General features: G+C 39.7%; 1 protein-coding gene across 3 annotated transcripts in view; it reads left to right on the forward strand.

Moving 5' to 3' along the window:
* snx16 (sorting nexin 16) overlaps positions 1-14,049 on the forward strand; it is a 49,110-nt gene extending 35,061 nt beyond the window's left edge. Inside the window, exons 7-8 of one of the 3 annotated variants that reach the window (XM_061964864.1) lie at positions 4,901-5,017; positions 13,813-14,049. In XM_061964864.1, the coding sequence (XP_061820848.1) occupies positions 4,901-4,995 (95 nt within the window). In that variant the 3' untranslated portion in view covers positions 4,996-5,017; positions 13,813-14,049. Of the gene's footprint in view, positions 1-4,900; positions 5,421-13,812 lie in introns of those variants that run through there. The other 2 variants (XM_061964863.2, XM_061964862.2) reach the window with 2 other exon arrangements.
* Positions 14,050-15,494: the final 1,445 nt, after the last annotated feature.

Consider the following 15,494-nt stretch of genomic DNA (forward strand, 5'->3'; position numbering starts at 1 on the left):
CCAAACTCGGTCCAGCAACATTCAGAATAGCAATCAACAGAGTCACTGAGAGGACACACAAACGTGACACAAAACAATCCAAAAGTAGTCAAACAACAATAAATAACATCAACAACAGTATTAATATTAATAAGACGTCCAACATAACAGTGATTAAACATTGACATTATCATCACAGCCATTTATAAAACATTTAATAAAAGCATTAAAAGAATGAACAATAGTGTCACATCTCATAAGTTTGTGTCCAATATTTACCACAAAGATTAAAAAAAAGTCATATTTTAGGTTCATTTAATAGTTAAAACAAATTTGAATAATGGATCCCATATTCCAATTCATGACTCATTATTATCTCCACTAAATGCAGTTGTTTTGGTTAGTTATTGTCTCAATTGAGTGAGGGGAAAATCTAGGTGGTTGGACAATAAGTCTGCCAAAAAGGAGCAATCATGTGAATGATTTACAGTGTTTCCCACACATTCATTTATTTGTGGCGGCCCGCCACGAAAGAATTACGTCCGCCACAAATGGATTTTTCGGCTTTTGACTCGCTCGACCGCTCATAAAAGCAATGGGACTCTGTCTGTGAATGTTGCTTGTAGTTACACCTCCGGTGCAGTAGGTGGCGGTAGCCTACTATGCATTGTAACTCCGCCAATAGCACTTAATTCACCTGGTGGGCCAGAAGAAGAAGAAGAATAGACGGACGGACGGACGGACGGGATAAAAATACTTGCCGGCTACTTTTCATAATGATGGTGCTTCCTACGTTTCTACCTCAAACCTCCAAAAGCTGCTGAAAGCCTTGATCCAGGATGCCATGGGGAAAAAAACTTAAATGGTGCCTTTTGGCGATAGTTAGCAGCTTGGTGGCTCATAGCCGGCTAGCTAACGCTTGCTAGCGTGGTAGCATTGCTTCATTTTTACAGGTGTTATAGGTAGATAGGTTATAGCTGCATCGCTCGCGGCTCGTCATATATTTAACGTTAATCCGCGATTTCACCGAGCGTTTAACCGACGAGCTAACGTGTCCAGGTTATAGCCCTGTTGTCAATAAACACACATGGACTGAAGCTAAATTGTCCACTGTCCACTGCAGCATGTGAATGCAATGAAAAGAATAAAATCTGAGCCAACCAGCTGTTAAAATGTTGTCCAGGTTAATGTTTTGGCCATTAAAGGCCCTTCATTTCAAGATTTCAACTGTGATCGGGCTTTAAACAGGTGGCTGACCTGTTCAGATGGGTGTCACTGCTACTGCTCAAATAATGTGAAATAGCATTTAATTTTGCATGTATGCAATGCCATTTAAATGTAATTATAGATAATAATAATAATAATAATAATAAATACTGTGTAGTGTTGTAAATAGTCAACGGGAAGGATTCTAGTAAGATATAAGCCATGAGCACTACACAGCCAGAAAAAAACCTAGGCAGGACTAGTAAAAATATTGGGGCAGGTAGATTTGAGAAGTTAGGCAAGTAGAAAAAAAGCTTAACGTTGAACCCTGCATGTGTTGAGCTGCTGGTTAGACGGCACTGTACATAGAGCGGTTCTGCTCGTTAGTAATAAATTCTAATGTTGGATGTTCACTCCTTCACACAGATGAGTATAGAAAAATATTTTCAACGGCCGAAAAGGGCTCGACTTGGAGAGGAGGTAGGCCTACAGTCCGGACCACAGGTGCGACCTGTTCAGCAGCAGCAGGAGGAGGAGGAGGAGGTTGACTGACTGTGGCAGGACACCTCTGCCTCTGTTTCACTTCATGTTGCTGGTAAATAATATGGTTGTAGTAGTAGGCTAAAGTTAAATGATTTAGTATTCACTAATTAAAGGGGCAGAGCTTTAAGAGACATTTTAGCTTTTATATTTTATAAGATATATTTTTTGTAAGAACCACAATTAATAAATATATTTCAGTGAATCACTTAATTGTTCAAATCTGTATATAAATATGTACATAAAATGTTGTAATTATATTCCAACTCCGCGTTCTTCTTGGTCATCGGCGCTGCCGCCACTCGCCCCGCCCCCCGACCACACCACCACAAATAGATGCCTGTCTTGTGGGAAACACTGATTTATTATAATTGTGAGGAAAACATGGATCTGCAACTTTGTTGTCTTGTAAAGCTTCATACACGGAACTGTCAACATCATAAGATGTCATTGTCACAATGCATCGCTGGCTCCAAAGATCAGCCCCTAGGGCCGTGATCAGCCATTTTGTTCTGAAAGATACTACTGTGAAGTCATGGCGTTCACACGCACATTTTTGCCCTTTTAGACCAAGTCACATGAAACCAAGCTAATGTAAGACGTCGCTTGTTGCATTTTGAATTGTTTGAAGTAAAAAGTCTAAAACAGGAACTCTAAGCCAAACTTGTCTTGGACACATTCTAGCACTCTTTCAAAATGTATCTTCAAATATAAAACACAGTGAAACCTCCAAGTTTGAATCTAATCTATTGAAGGAACTTTGAAACATGTTTGGCATGGGAAATAATATGAATAACAATATTCTCTTCTAAATGAGCGTACATAGGGCCGATGAAAAATAAATCAACTGGGATCTTGATTCACACTAATTTGTCATTTTATGCTGCGCATCGTCGGCATGACAACCAACACTTCCTGGGAGAATTTAATTTGTTGACAAAGTGGTGACCCTCGCCCCGTCCTTGTTTGTGAACGACTGAGCATTTCATGGAATCTACTTTTATAGCCAACCATGGCACCCACCTGTTCACCTGTGGGATGTTCCAAATAAGTCTTTGATGAGCATTCCTCAACTTTCTCACTCTTTTTTGCTAATTTTTGAAACATGTTGCAGGCATCAAGTTCCAAATAAGCTAATATTTGCCAAAAATAAGAAAGTTTCTCAGTGTGAACATGAAATATCTTGTCTTTGCAGTCTATTCAATTGAATATAAGTTGAAAAGGATTTGTTGTATTCTCTTTTTATTTACCATTTACACAACGTGACAACTTCACTGCTTTTGGCTTTTGTACATATACATTTACAATGGGGCAAAAAAGTATTTAGTCAGCCACCGATTGTGCAAGTTCTCCCTCTTAAAATGATGACAGAGGTCTGTAATTTTCATCATAGGTACACTTCAACTGTGAGAGACAGAATGTGAAAAAAAAATCCAGGAATTCACATTGTAGGATTTTTAAAGAATTTATTTGTAAATTATGGTGGAAAATAAGTATTTGGTCAATAACAAAAATTCAACTCAATACTTTGTAATATAACCTTTGTAGGCAATAACAGAGGTCAAACGATTACTATAGGTCTTTACCAGGTTTGCACACACAGTAGCTGGTATTTTGGCCCATTCCTCCATGCAGATCTTCTCGAGAGCAGTGATGTTTTGGGGCTGTCGCGGAGCAACACAGACTTTCAACTCCCTCCACAGATTTTCTATGGGGTTGAGGTCTGGAGACTGGCTAGGCCACTCCAGGACTTTCAAATGCTTCTTACGGAGCCACTCCTTCGTTGCCCGGGCGGTGTGTTTGGGATCATTGTCATGCTGGAAGACCCAGCCACGTTTCATCTTCAAAGCTCTCACTGATGGAAGGAGCTTTTGGCTCAAAATCTCACGATACATGGCCCCATTCATTCTTTCCTTAACACGGATCAGTCGGCCTGTCCCCTTAGCAGAAAAACAGCCCCAAAGCATGATGTTTCCACCCCCATGCTTCACAGTAGGTCTGGTGTTCTTGGGATGCAACTCAGTATTCTTCTTCCTCCAAACACGACGAGTTGAGTTTATACCAAAAAGTTCTATTTTGGTTTCATCTGACCACATGACATTCTCCCAATCATCCATGTGCTCTCTGGCAAACTTCAGACGGGCCTGGACCTGCACTGGCTTAAGCAGGGGGACACGTCTGGCACTGCAGGATTTGATTCCCTGTCGGTGTAGTGTGTTACTGATGGTAACCTTTGTTACTTTGGTCCCAGCTCTCTGCAGGTCATTCACCAGGTCCCCCCGTGTGGTTCTGGGATTTTTGCTCACCGTTCTCATGATCATTTTGACCCCACGGGATGAGATCTTGCGTGGAGCCCCAGATCGAGGGAGATTATCAGTGGTCTTGTATGTCTTCCATTTTCTGATAATTGCTCCCACAGTTGATTTTTTCACACCAAGCTGCTTGCCTATTGTAGATTCACTCTTCACAGTCTGGTGCAGGTCTACAATTCTTTTCCTGGTGTCCTTTGACAGCTCTTTGGTCTTGGCCATAGTGGAGTTTGGAGTCTGACTGTTTGAGGCTGTGGACAGGTGTCTTTTATACAGATAACCAGTTCAAACAGGTGCCATTAATACAGGTAACGAGTGGAGGACAGAAGAGCTTCTTAAAGAAGAAGTTACAGGTCTGTGAGAGCCAGAGATCTTCCTTGTTTGAAGTGACCAAATACTTATTTTCCACCACAATTTGCAAATAAATTATTTAAAAATCCTACAATGTGAATTCCTGGATTTTTTTTCCACATTCTGTCTCTCACAGTTGAAGTGTACCTATGATGAAAATTACAGACCTCTGTCATCATTTTAAGTGGGAGAACTTGCACAATCGGTGGCTGACTAAATACTTTTTTGCCCCACTGTATATATATATATATATATATATATATATATATATATATATACACACATTAAATTATACATTTATCATACAATATGTTATGAATATATAATATTTGTCTATGATCTATTCCCTTCGTGTGTGTGGTGAGGAAAGTGCAGCAACAGTTTAGAAAGTTCACATCTTCTCCTGAGAGGAACATGTGATCCAAGGAGATCAGTGGACTTTTGTCAGCACTTTTTGTGTGTGACTGTCAACACTTGCAGTGACTTGATGGATCACCTCTGCTTCTCCTCTGCAGCGAGACACATGAGGTCCACTTGGCAAGAACCTCTGCCTGTTGGTGTGGACCTCCACCCAGCGCCTCTCCCCCCGTCATCCATGTCACCCAGCTGACGGATCATTGAAACCACCACAGGTCTTCTGCTCCCGTTCTATTCCAGCCTCAACCATAAGCAGATTTCCTTTCCCTGCCTGGATCTGTCCTGCTCCTCCCTTCACCTTCCTCCTACGTTCTGCTGTTGGTAACACGTTTCTTTCTAGGCTGTCAAAGTAGTGTTATGAAAACGGTTCTGCCACAGACGGTTCCACTTATTCCTCTATGGTGTCCATATGGCTCACAGGATATTAGATGTTATCTACTGCGGAGATCTTTTTGCAGATCTGGAATCACTGAACACAAGACACGACCTAAACTCTTTCTCTTGGAAAGACTGACTTTGGCTTCTTGCCTAAAAAGTGACACTACTGTCAGTTTATAGAATCATCCCAAGATAGTCCTTCTGTCAAAGTGTGTAGATGACAACATCAGAAGGTCCTTCTGTCAAAGTGTGTAGATGACAACACCAGAAGGTCCTTATGTCAAAGTGTGTAGATGACAACACCAGAAGGTCCTTATGTCAAAGTGTGTAGATGACAACACCAGAAGGTCCTTCTGTCAAAGTGTGTAGATGACAACATCAGAAGGTCCTTCTGTCAAAGTGTGTAGATGACAACACCAGAAGGTCCTTCTGTCAAAGTGTGTAGATGACAACATCAGAAGGTCCTTCTGTCAAAGTGTGTAGATGACAACACCAGAAGGTCCTTCTGTCAAAGTGTGTAGATGACAACATCAGAAGGTCCTTCTGTCAAAGTGTGTAGATGACAACACCAGAAGGTCCTTCTGTCAAAGTGTGTAGATGACAACACCAGAAGGTCCTTCTGTCAAAGTGTGTAGATGACAACATCAGAAGGTCCTTCTATCAAAGTGTGTAGATGACAACATCAGAAGGTCCTTCTGTCAAAGTGTGTAGATGACAACATCAGAAGTCTGTCTGTCAAAGTGTGTAGATGACAACATCAGAAGGTCTTTCTGTCAAAGTGTGTAGATGACAACACCAGAAGGTCCTTCTGTCAAAGTGTGTAGATGACAACATCAGAAGGTCCTTCTGTCAAAGTGTGTAGATGACAACATCAGAAGGTCCTTCTGTCAAAGTGTGTAGATGACAACATCAGAAGGTCCTTCTGTCAAAGTGTGTAGATGACAACATCAGAAGGTCCTTCTGTCAAAGTGTGTAGATGACAACATCAGAAGGTCCTTCTGTCAAAGTGTGTAGATGACAACATCAGAAGGTCCTTCTGTCAAAGTGTGTAGATGACAACATCAGAAGGTCCTTCTGTCAAAGTGTGTAGATGACAACATCAGAAGTCTTTCTGTCAAAGTGTGTAGATGACAACATCAGAAGGTCCTTCTGTCAAAGTGTGTAGATGACAACACCAGAAGGTCCTTCTGTCAAAGTGTGTAGATGACAACACCAGAAGGTCCTTCTGTCAAAGTGTGTAGATGACAACACCAGAAGGTCTTTCTGTCAAAGTGTGTAGATGACAACATCAGAAGGTCCTTCTGTCAAAGTGTGTAGATGACAACATCAGAAGGTCCTTCTGTCAAAGTGTGTAGATGACAACATCAGAAGGTCCTTCTGTCAAAGTGTGTAGATGACAACATCAGAAGGTCCTTCTGTCAAAGTGTGTAGATGACAACATCAGAAGGTCCTTCTGTCAAAGTGTGTAGATGACAACATCAGAAGGTCCTTCTGTCAAAGTGTGTAGATGACAACATCAGAAGGTCCTTCTGTCAAAGTGTGTAGATGACAACATCAGAAGTCTTTCTGTCAAAGTGTGTAGATGACAACATCAGAAGGTCCTTCTGTCAAAGTGTGTAGATGACAACACCAGAAGGTCCTTCTGTCAAAGTGTGTAGATGACAACACCAGAAGGTCCTTCTGTCAAAGTGTGTAGATGACAACACCAGAAGGTCTTTCTGTCAAAGTGTGTAGATGACAACATCAGAAGGTCCTTCTGTCAAAGTGTGTAGATGCTCAGTTGTTTTAGTTCTGCCATTAAGAGTCCAAACTTGAGTTGACTTGTTAGAATAGTTGAATGCATGGAGGGTCTGGTTGTTCATTTCAAACTTCAAACATCTCATCTTGTTCTTTTCTCATCTTTATTCTTACTTTTGAGCAACAATAAGTAGTGTAGTGAGTGTGTGTCTTATATTGACTTCCACACGCATCAAAAGCAAAAGGCATGAAATTGTGACAATCACGTACAACAATACCTCGCTGGTGTTTGCTCAAAGGTCAGCTGGAGACCAAATCCTGCAAAAACTGAAGCAAGAAATGACTTCAAGTGAAAGAATCTCCTCCAGTCACACACAATTATTACCGTATTTTCCGCACCATAAGGCGCCCTGGGTTATAAGCCGCGCCTTCAATGAACGGCATATTTCAAAACTTTGTCCACCTATAAGCCGCCCCGTGTTATAAGCCGCATCTAACTGCGCTAAAGGAATGTCAAAAAAACAGTCAGATAGGTCAGTCAAACTTTAATAATATATTAAAAACCAGCGTGATGTGGGCGCGCATGGAGTCGTATATCAACATGGACGGAGCTGCGTGAAAAAAGCCACCCGGCCTCTTCGCGTAAACTTCCCTTAACCACTCGCTCATCTTTTCTTCATCCATCCATCCCTTCGAGTTAGCTTTTATGATGACGCCGGCTGGAAAGGTCTCCTTTGGCAAGGTCTTCCTTTTGAATATCACCATGGGTGGAAGTTTCTGGCCATTAGCATGGCAAGCTAGAACCACAGTGAAGGATGACTTCTCATTCCCTGTGGTGCGAATATTCACCGTACGTGCTCCCGTTGTATCCACAGTGCGGTTCACAGGAATATCAAAAGTCAGTGGAACCTCGTCCATGTTGATAATGTTCTCTGGCCGGATCTTTTTTTCAGCTATCTTGTTTTTACAATATGCACGGAAAGTAGCCAGCTTTTCTTGAAAGTCTTTAGGCAGTTGCTGTGAAATAGTAGTCCGTGTGCGGATGGAGAGATTGCGTCTTTTCATGAACCGGATCCCTGTCGCTTAGTAGGAGCCATTTTGTGGTCTTTACAGATGTAAACACACAAAGGAAATGAAACGTAATATCCGCGCGCTTCTTCTTCTTCTACGGGGGCGGGTGGTTGCTTACAGTAGAAGAAGAAGCGCTTCCTGTTCTATGGGGGCGGGTGCTTACCTTGGCGGTTGCTTGGCGTAGAAGAAGAAGCACTTCCTCTTCTACGGGGAAAAAAGATGGCGGCTGTTTACCGTAGTTGCGAGACCTAAACTTTATGAAAATGAATCTTAATATTAATCCATATATAAAGCGCACCGGGTTAAAAGCCGCACTGTCAGCTTTTGAGTAAATTTGTGGTTTTTAGGTGCGGCTAATAGTGCGGAAAATACGGTACCTTTCCATATTTACTTATTTTAGTTTTACATGCAGTGAAAGGAAGATTTAACATCACTTACAAGACTCTTCTCGGTCAACATTTGTACTTAGTGACAAGTTCTTTCTTAAAGGGGACCTGCACTTTTTTGGGGGGGGCGGGGGGGGAAATTTTGCCGTTCATAATCATTATAAAATAAATGACCGATTTTCTATTTATTTTTTCCCCAACTTTTTTTATTGGCATTTTCAAATAGACAGAAAAAAGTGCAAGTCAAAACAGTACAATTTTAAAGTCAGTAAATGATTCACACCCTTTCCCTTAAAACCCAAACCACCCACCCACCCTCCCACCCCACTCAGGTCCCACTAACGAGGGACAAATGGCACAATTATGTAACAAGTAAGACGACAAAGACAGACACATTCTCACACACACACACACATACGAGGCCAGAGACAGACAGATACAGGTAAAAGCCAGTAAATTAGAATATTTTGAAAAACTTGATTTATTTCAGTAATTGCATTCAAAAGGTGTAACTTGTACATTATATTTATTCATTGCACACAGACTGATGCATTCAAATGTTTATTTCATTTAATTTTGATGATTTGAAGTGGCAACAAATGAAAATCCAAAATTCCGTGTGTCACAAAATTAGAATATTACTTAAGGCTAATACAAAAAAGGGATTTTTAGAAATGTTGGCCAACTGAAAAGTATGAAAATGAAAAATATGAGCATGTACAATACTCAATACTTGGTTGGAGCTCCTTTTGCCTCAATTACTGCGTTAATGCGGCGTGGCATGGAGTCCATGAGTTTCTGGCACTGCTCAGGTGTTATGAGAGCCCAGGTTGCTCTGATAGTGGCCTTCAACTCTTCTGCGTTTTTGGGTCTGGCATTCTGCATCTTCCTTTTCACAATACCCCACAGATTTTCTATGGGGCTAAGGTCAGGGGAGTTGGCGGGCCAATTTAGAACAGAAATACCACGGTCCGTAAACCAGGCACGGGTAGATTTTGCGCTGTGTGCAGGCGCCAAGTCCTGTTGGAACTTGAAATCTCCATCTCCATAGAGCAGGTCAGCAGCAGGAAGCATGAAGTGCTCTAAAACTTGCTGGTAGACGGCTGCGTTGACCCTGGATCTCAGGAAACAGAGTGGACCGACACCAGCAGATGACATGGCACCCCAAACCATCACCCAACCATGCAAATTTTGCATTTCCTTTGGAAATCGAGGTCCCAGAGTCTGGAGGAAGACAGGAGAGGCACAGGATCCACGTTGCCTGAAGTCTAGTGTAAAGTTTCCACCATCAGTGATGAGTTGAAGAACAAAGAAATAGAGGCTGAGGACAGACTAAATAATAACATTTAAAACAGAAGTAAAATAGACATTGAAAAAGCAAATACAAATTACCCTAAGAATGATTTGTTGGATAAAAAGCAGTTAAAAAGTTCAAAACAGTTTAAAGTCTTAAAGGGGAACTGCACTTTTTGGCAAATTTTACCTATCGCTCACAATCATTCTGAGAGACCGATGGATATTTGATTATGCATTCTAAATATTTAATAAAGTGAATTATATTTATATAGCACTTTTCTCTAGTGACTCAAAGCACTTTACATAGTGAAAGCCAATATCTAAGTTCCATTTAAAGCAGTGTGGGTGGCACTGGGAGCAGGTGGCTCAAGTGTCTTGCCCAAGGACACAACGGCAGTGACTAGGATGGCGGAAGCTGGGATCGAACCTGGAACCCTCAAGTTGCCGGCACGGCCACTCTACCAACCGAGCTATACCGCCCCAACGTAAACGTAAATAAAAGTCGGAGTCAATGGGAGGTCCTCTATTTCGCTCAAAAATTCCAACAAGAAAACATCCAAAAAGTGCCAACATTTAGTGACTTGAATATGAACAAGTATTAGTCATAGTTATTATAAATATGAACAAGTATTAGTGATATTGTTATTATAAATATGAACAAGTATTAGTGATATTGTTATTATAAATATGAACAAGTATTAGTGATATTGTTATTATAAATATGAACAAGTATTAGTGATATTGTTATTATAAATATGAACAAATATTAGTGATATTATTATTATAAATATTAACAAATATTAGTGATATTGTTATTATAAATATTAACAAGTATTAGTGATATTGTTTTTATAAATATTAACATGTATTAGTGATAATGTTATTATAATTATTAACAAGGATTAGTGATGTTATTATTATAAATATTAACAAGTATAAGTGATATTGTTATTATAAATATGAACAAGCATTAGTGATATTGTTATTATAAATATTAACAAGTATTAGTGATATTGTTATTATAAATATTAACAAGTATTAGTGATATTTTTATTATAAATATGAACAAGTATTAGTGATATTGTTATTATAAATATTAAGTATTAGTGATATTTTTATTATAAATATTAACAAGTATTAGTGATATTTTTATTATAAATATTAACAAGTATTAGTGATATTGTTATTATAAATATTAACAAGTATTAGTGATATTGTTATTATAAATATTAACAAGTATTAGTGATATTGTTATTATAAATATTAACAAGTATTAGTGATATTGTTATTATAAATATTAACAAGTATTAGTGATATTGTTATTATAAATATGAACACGTATTAGTGATATTGTTATTATAAACATGAACAAGTATTATGTCATGTCTGTGTAATCATGTTTTGTTTTAAGTCATGTTTTGTTTAGTTATTGGACTCTTTAGTTTCTGTCTTTTCACTCCCTTGTCATTAGTTTCACCTGTTCCACGTTTGGACTCATTGTGCACTCTTGTTTGTCACCATAGCAACCCATTAGTTTTCACCTGTCACGTCACGCACCTGTTTCACGTTTTGAGTCACGCACCTGCTTTCACTAATCATGTCTGTAGTATTTAAGTTCATTCTTTTCAGTTTGTCTGGCTGGTGACATCCCCACAATTATGCTCTGTCCATGCCTGACACTTCTTTCCATGTCAATTCCTCAAGCAACTATTTTTGTCCAAGCCAAGTAAGTTTTTGTTCCATGTTTATAGTCTTTTTGGTTTCATAGTTTGTTCTCCGCCATTGTGCGTGTTTTTTGTTTGTACTTTTTTGCTATAGTCTTTTGGTTTTATAGTTTATTCTCCGCCACTGTGCACGCTTTCATTTATTCCTTTTTTTTTATAATAATAAATCATGTACCTTCAGTCCCGTCTCGCCCGTGCCAACTTTCCGTTGCATCCCGGAAAAGCAAACACCCAGGACCAAGTCATGACATATTAGTGATATTGTTATTATAAATATGAACAAATATTAGTGATATTGTTATTATAAGTGCTAACGCAGACAGACTATTTATAGTAACGCCTTGATCACTTCCTGTGTGCCTTTGTTGACATCATGGAGTGGTCTGTGCTTCCTGGCGCCCTGTAAGTTTATTCTAGATCATAAACCATGCCTCTCACCTGGACATGAGACGTCTGAGTAGGTACTCCGACAAGTTGGTACACTTTGACAGCCAATTTAGGCCCCAAAGATGCTTATATTTTCAGGAACGAAAACACCCGTCAGCCTGGTTGACCCTTTATCAGTGCAAAGATCTTTATCTAAAGCCATGCTTTTAAAGTCTATGCCTCTAAATATACTTCCAACCTAATAATGAACTCTTCCACACATGCCTTAGAACCCTGAGTGTGACGCACTCTACGGATAAACAACATTCGATTTGCTTAAATGTCATATCTGTGCCTTTCTAGTCTGTCTTTCTTCCCAACTGGATGTAAACTAATATTCATGTACCGTATTTTCCGCACCATAAGGCGCCCTGGGTTATAAGCCGCGCCTTCAATGAACGGCATATTTCAAAACTTTGTCCACCTATAAGCCGCCCCGTGTTGTAAGCCGCATCTAACTGCGCTAAAGGAATGTCAAAAAAACAGTCAGATAGGTCAGTCAAACTTTAATAATATATTAAAAACCAGCGTGATGTGGGCGCGCATGGAGTCGTATATCAACATGGACGGAGCTGCGTGAAAAAAGCCACCCGGCCTCTTCGCGTAAACTTCCCTTAACCACTCGCTCATCTTTTCTTCATCCATCCATCCCTTCGAGTTAGCTTTTATGATGACGCCGGCTGGAAAGGTCTCTTTTGGCAAGGTCTTCCTTTTGAATATCACCATGGGTGGAAGTTTCTGGCCATTAGCATGGCAAGCTAGAACCACAGTGAAGGATGACTTCTCATTCCCTGTGGTGCGAATATTCACCGTACGTGCTCCCGTTGTATCCACAGTGCGGTTCACAGGAATATCAAAAGTCAGTGGAACCTCGTCCATGTTGATAATGTTCTCTGGCCGGATCTTTTTTTCAGCTATCTTGTTTTTACAATATGCACGGAAAGTAGCCAGCTTTTCTTGAAAGTCTTTAGGCAGTTGCTGTGAAATAGTAGTCCGTGTGCGGATGGAGAGATTGCGTCTTTTCATGAACCGGAAACCTGTCGCTTAGTAGGAGCCATTTTGTGGTCTTTACAGATGTAAACACACAAAGGAAATGAAACGTAATATCCGTGCGCTTCTTCTTCTTCTACGCGGGCGGGTGGTTGCTTACAGTAGAAGAAGAAGCGCTTCCTGTTCTATGGGGGCGGGTGCTTACCTTGGCGGTTGCTTGCGTAGAAAAAGAAGCACTTCCTCTTCTACGGGGAAAAAAGATGGCGGCTGTTTACCGTAGTTGCGAGACCTAAACTTTATGAAAATGAATCTTAATATTAATCCATATATAAAGCGCACCGGGTTATAAGGCGCACTGTCAGCTTTTGAGAAAATTAGTGGTTTTTAGGTGCGCCTTATAGTGCGGAAAATACGGTAAGTCATGTTTATTTCCATCATGGTCTCACTTCTTGACTTGTCTACGGTTGCTAAGGTGCTATTTGTGCCTCGTCCTTCACCTGACACCTCAGTCAAGGATGTTCTCCCTGATCACACCTGATAAGTCTGAAAGAGATGTCCTTAATGCTTCTCTCACACGCAGGATTCTCACAGGCATGTGGCAAAAATACAACCTTATCTGCTGTAGTAGAAGTGCCTAGAACTTGTTTCACGTTTCATTTGGTTGCTTGTGTTGGATTTATGGATTGTTGAAATGTGAAAGAAGTGTTTTACATGTTTAGAAATAGATGACACGTTGGGATGATCAGTGTGTGTGTGTGTGATAGTTCCCACAAGGAGAGACCTCATTACTGTACATAGACTGCAACGCACCATGTGTATCTGAAGTGGTATTTAATGGCTAATAATAATGGCTTCTATTTATGTAGCACTTTTCTGGACACTCAAAGCACTTCACAGAGAAGCCATCATTCATTCACTCCACATTGATGGTGGTAAGCTACATTTGGTGGCACTGGGGTGGACTGACCGAAGCGTTCATTCATTCATTCATTCATTCGCCAGTGCGAGCGAGGAACTCGAAAATCGACCTTGGAACCCTGGAGTTGCCGGCACGGCCGCTCTACCATCTGAGCCACGCCGGCCCCCGTTCCCATGCATGCAGGTCTCGGTATGGTTCTTCAGCAGATGAATCCTCCTCAGACGAGAAGGACAAACTGAGCAGCTGTGATGACTGAATGAGAACATGAATGATGGAACACATCTGTGACATTTATTCAAGGTCAGGTTTATTCTCAAAATGGATGCTCTTGAATTTCAATAAAATCTTCATATATTCAAGCCATGTTTTTGTGTCCTCGTATGTTCTCAACTGTATAAGTATCAAATAATATCTTTACATGTATACAACACATACCTGCCAACTACTCCGGTTTTCCCGTAATTAGTACGGTTTTCATCAACCTATTCCGGGTTACGGTTGCAGTGATAAAAAATACGGTTTTTCATTAATTTAAAAAAAAAAAAGGGTGAAAACTACGCGAATTGCACCAAGATTTTTCGATCGGACACGGAGGAATTAGCGATGTAAAAGACCACGTTGGGACAAAAAAACACAAGTCTAATGCCGTTGCTAGCGATACAAGTGGAAAACTTTCAACGTTTTTCGTCGCCCAAACAGATTCTTTGGATGTGATAAATGCCGAAGTTTTATTTACGGAGGCAATAATTGAGCATGGACTTCCAATCGCACTGGCTGATCACATGGGACAGTTAAATGTTTGTAATGCAACCTTTAAAAATCATTACGCGGTGATCGCGGTCCCAAAAATAAACTTTTCTTGCATGATAATGTCCAGAAAAATTCGCTTTATATTACTATAGAGTCCTTTTAACGAATGAGTTTGATGGTTTATCACAAACCTTAAATGAAAGAAGTCCTTTGTTCTTCTGCACCATGCATGCGCTTTGGCCTTGCTTCGTGTTTGGTGCGCAATCCTGTCGGCTGTATTTCACAGCACGACATACTGTTAAAAGTGTTTATACTATTTATGCTTTCAAGTCCAAGTTGAAGAAATCTTGTTAAATGTTGACAGCATAACTACCAAAATACAGAAGTATGTCCTTAATATTTTTGCAGTGCTATTTCTGTTGAAAAGTTCAAATGATTACATTAGAGATGTGATGTGCCACTTTTCAAGTGTCTGATGGCTTCAATTAATTTTCATTCATTTTTCATATTTTGAATTCTTTTGAAAGGCTTACAAAAAAACTACATTTGAATTGTAATTCCATGCTATTGACAGGACTATTAATTTTAATGAAGTTAGCTTACCATGTTTACAGTATGATAATTGTGATAGAAATGTGAATTTTAGGCACAGAATATTTTTTACAATTGAACAAGGCAGTAGATTATACAAGCTTGGACAGAAAGTTAATAATGACACCAATTTTTTTTTAATGGAATTGTTTAGTACTGTTTTACCATTTGTTTACTGTAAAAAGTGTTTATACTTTCAATGAACAAATTGAAGTCTTGTGAAAGGTTGACAGGATAACTGGCATTAACTGTCAAAATAATTTCAAACTATTGAAGTTAGCTTACAGAATAAACATGTCAATCAACCCATATGATTTTTGCTGTAATATTTTTGTTTTGAAAAGTCACTGTGACTGATAGAAAAGTGATGGTTTTAGCAACATTTTAACCTGTCTGAATGCTAATAATCATTTTGCGTCGGGGG

This window comes from Nerophis lumbriciformis, linkage group LG07 (assembly GCF_033978685.3).
Source record: "Nerophis lumbriciformis linkage group LG07, RoL_Nlum_v2.1, whole genome shotgun sequence".
Lineage (NCBI taxonomy): Eukaryota > Metazoa > Chordata > Actinopteri > Syngnathiformes > Syngnathidae > Nerophis > Nerophis lumbriciformis.